Source organism: Austrofundulus limnaeus, unplaced genomic scaffold (genome assembly GCF_001266775.1).
Source record: "Austrofundulus limnaeus strain Quisiro unplaced genomic scaffold, Austrofundulus_limnaeus-1.0 Scaffold899, whole genome shotgun sequence".
Classification (NCBI taxonomy): Eukaryota; Metazoa; Chordata; class Actinopteri; order Cyprinodontiformes; family Rivulidae; genus Austrofundulus; species Austrofundulus limnaeus.
Genome location: NW_013953301.1, coordinates 34,972 through 37,907, shown reverse-complemented (window position 1 = coordinate 37,907; position 2,936 = coordinate 34,972). Strand labels below are relative to the sequence as shown.

The 2,936-nt window shown below is 38.3% G+C and overlaps 1 protein-coding gene across 1 annotated transcript in view; it reads right to left on the bottom strand.

The window, feature by feature from the left end:
- The window catches only part of slc26a5 (solute carrier family 26 member 5), a 23,070-nt gene that overhangs the window by 17,841 nt on the left and 2,293 nt on the right, over window positions 1-2,936 (bottom strand). Inside the window, exon 2 of the mRNA XM_014029412.1 lies at window positions 2,062-2,346. Within this exon, the coding sequence (XP_013884866.1) occupies window positions 2,062-2,222 (161 nt within the window). The 5' untranslated portion in view covers window positions 2,223-2,346. The remainder of the gene's footprint in view (window positions 1-2,061; window positions 2,347-2,936) is intronic.

Below are 2,936 nucleotides of genomic sequence, written 5' to 3'. Positions count from 1 at the left end.
GCATGAATGAGTCAGAGCAAGGCTTTTGGGCATGTTTTTTATGAGAGTATAACATTATAACATCATATAAAAAGGCAAAAAAGTTGATTTTACATGATATTGCCCCTTTAAACACTTCCACAAAACATCTCAGTGGTCCATTCCTGTGATTTAAAATGTAATGACTTATTTTACTGAAGCGTCTGGGATGGGATAGGACATTGAAATGAGAATGTATTTTTATAAGGAAATTATTTRTAAACCAAGTTAAACAGCTTTAAAAGTATAGACGTTACAAAACCCAAGTCATAGCAGCCATCTCCTAAACAAGCCGAACACTTTGATATATGAATGACTGAAATACCACAATAGGCAGACATAATTAAGTACAAAACATACAAGAAAGTTCAAAACCGTAAACTGTGTGAATGCTGAATCAGCATTTACACAAAAATAAAAAAGGACACTACTCTCAGATGCAGTTCATTTGCTGCCTTTTTTTTCCCTTTCTGCTCTCGGAGGTGTAAGACACCCCACCCTCCCCMTCTCCTGCCCTCCCTTATCTTTCCTGCTTTGCTGCAAACTTACTTCTCTGGCTAATAAGTGTGCTTTTGCTCTGCAGAGTTTTTTTTTCTTTAAACACCATAGCGTGTCACATTTCGTTGATATGTGTTTTGTTTTTTCCCCTCATCTATCCTTGTGTGGTATTTCGTTTTTCTTTTAAGGTGTAAGAAAATTTGTATTCCATTAACTGAAGTTGAGATGATAAACACAAATGTTAAATAAAGTGATTTGTAGAAGGAATGAAAACCATACAACACCAGGATTCTAGAATCTGAGTGGAGGTTTATTGCTGCTGTCTGCAGACAGGAAACCCACACTGCCCATAAAACCGGAAATTTAAGTTTTTATACAGTTTCTTCAACACCTTCGCTCGCCCCCTGCTGGCCTACGGCTGAGTCACAGGCATTCAGACACAATTCTCATCTAATGTATTTCAAGCGTTTTATTATGTGTTGTAAAAATGTTTCAGACATGTAACTAGACCTATTTCAAATCAATACATAATAGATTAAACACTGTCAATATTTCAAAAAGGAGAACTTAAGAATATAATGTTGTGCTTCTAACATCAGTACTAACCTCCCTAACTAAATTTCTTCAAAGTGTTGCACCTCCTCATGATGATGATGATCCTTGCCCTGTGCAGGGTCTGTGGCAACATGACACAGGGCACATGTTCTCCTATGTTTGTCTATGGTCCGTCTTCTTGTGAATGGGTGTTCTTAACTGTAATTTTATTGTGCTCTGTCCAATGATAATAAAGGGTTATCTTATCTTATCTAATTGTTTCTAGCCTTTTGGGCAGGTTTTCTATAAATAAATATACATATATAAAAGCTCTGAGAGCACACACCTCTGCCGTGACCTTTGTGTCACTCACACAGGTGATCCAGGTCACCACCAAAATGTCATATCTTCTGAGACAACTGCAACACTTCAGATAACAGAGTTGTTTGACCAGTAGAACAATCATTAACTTAACAAATAGTACRGGACCGATTTGTCCTGATGTTTGCCTCGATGATTCATGTGTAAAGTATTAGGTTTCTGTTCCTCTCCTGCCTACGTCCTTTTTTATTTACCCTCATCCACACTCTGAGCTACACATCTTGACCCAACGAGAATTCAAGAAACGTGCATTTTGTTTGAGTGAAATCAAGCAAGTAAAACAAAATAATTTTCAACAATATTGTTTGCCTGCAGGTGTGATGGCTTGACTTTATAATGCAGATTTAGATATACTGGGGTGCACTGTCTGTCTACAAAACATTTTCCCAAAAGTTTTACAAATCATCGATGTTTTTGTGACATGGGTCTTTGAGTTATTTTAGTAGAGAAGTGGGGCTTTAGATGTTGCGCAGTCTGAGTACTGTTGGTTGACTGGACACTCCTGGGAAAGTTCCCTACTGTTTGTGGGTATTAAGAAACTGTAGGGGGTGAATACTTGTTCACAGTACTAAAAGGTATAATTATGTTCAGCTTGAAGCAAAACAAAGCRCACACACAAGTGGAACTTACTTAAACTTGTCAGTTAGTTTCTGACAGAAGGCGTTGGACTTTTCTTTATGATGTAGGAGCTGCGTCCTGATGAAGGTTTCATCRTAAACTGGACGCTCGACCCTGAGCATCAGCCGTGGGCCTGCGTCATCCGCAGCCAGGGCTTCTTCTTCTTGCTCCATAGAGAAGAACGCTTGGCTTCTTTTAATCCGTCAAAGCTGAATTCCCAACGTTACCTCACGCTCTTAAATTATATTCCCCGACTGATATTTCGTCATCCCGTTATCCRCTCGGACCACAGATCAACTGTTCAGAAAACAGAGCAGACAAGAGATGAACTTTCAAAAAAAAAGCAGGGCTTTTATGATAACAACAAGTTTGTGTGCTCACTGCTCCACTGATAAGGCATTTCAGTTGCTTTTGGAAGGCAAACCACTTTTTTTTAGCAAGTATTAACCAGTTAAAATCATTTGTGGCAAAATTAGTGACCAAAACGACATGCAGAGTAAATGTACTAAAAGTAGTACTCCGGATTATGTGACTCCACTCCAATATTTTAGGCTAATATCTGCAAAATCAGCTGAGCTGCAGACATTTTTTTTTAAATCATACAAATCCAGTTAAAAGCTCCTGCATTCATCTGCTGACAGTCAGTCAGTGATGTTGACAGACTTGGTTGTTGTCCGTTCCTCTAAAATGAAACTGCTGCTGTGTGTAAACAGAGTTAGTTACTAGGGCTGTGTATTGGCAAGAATTTGGCGATACGATACATATCATGACAGAGGGGTCACGATACGATATATCCCGAAATATTGCGATACTATAAGCAAGGTGATATATTGCGATATATTGCGATTTTTTGTCCAAAAATTCTATTAAATAAAAACCTCTTACAG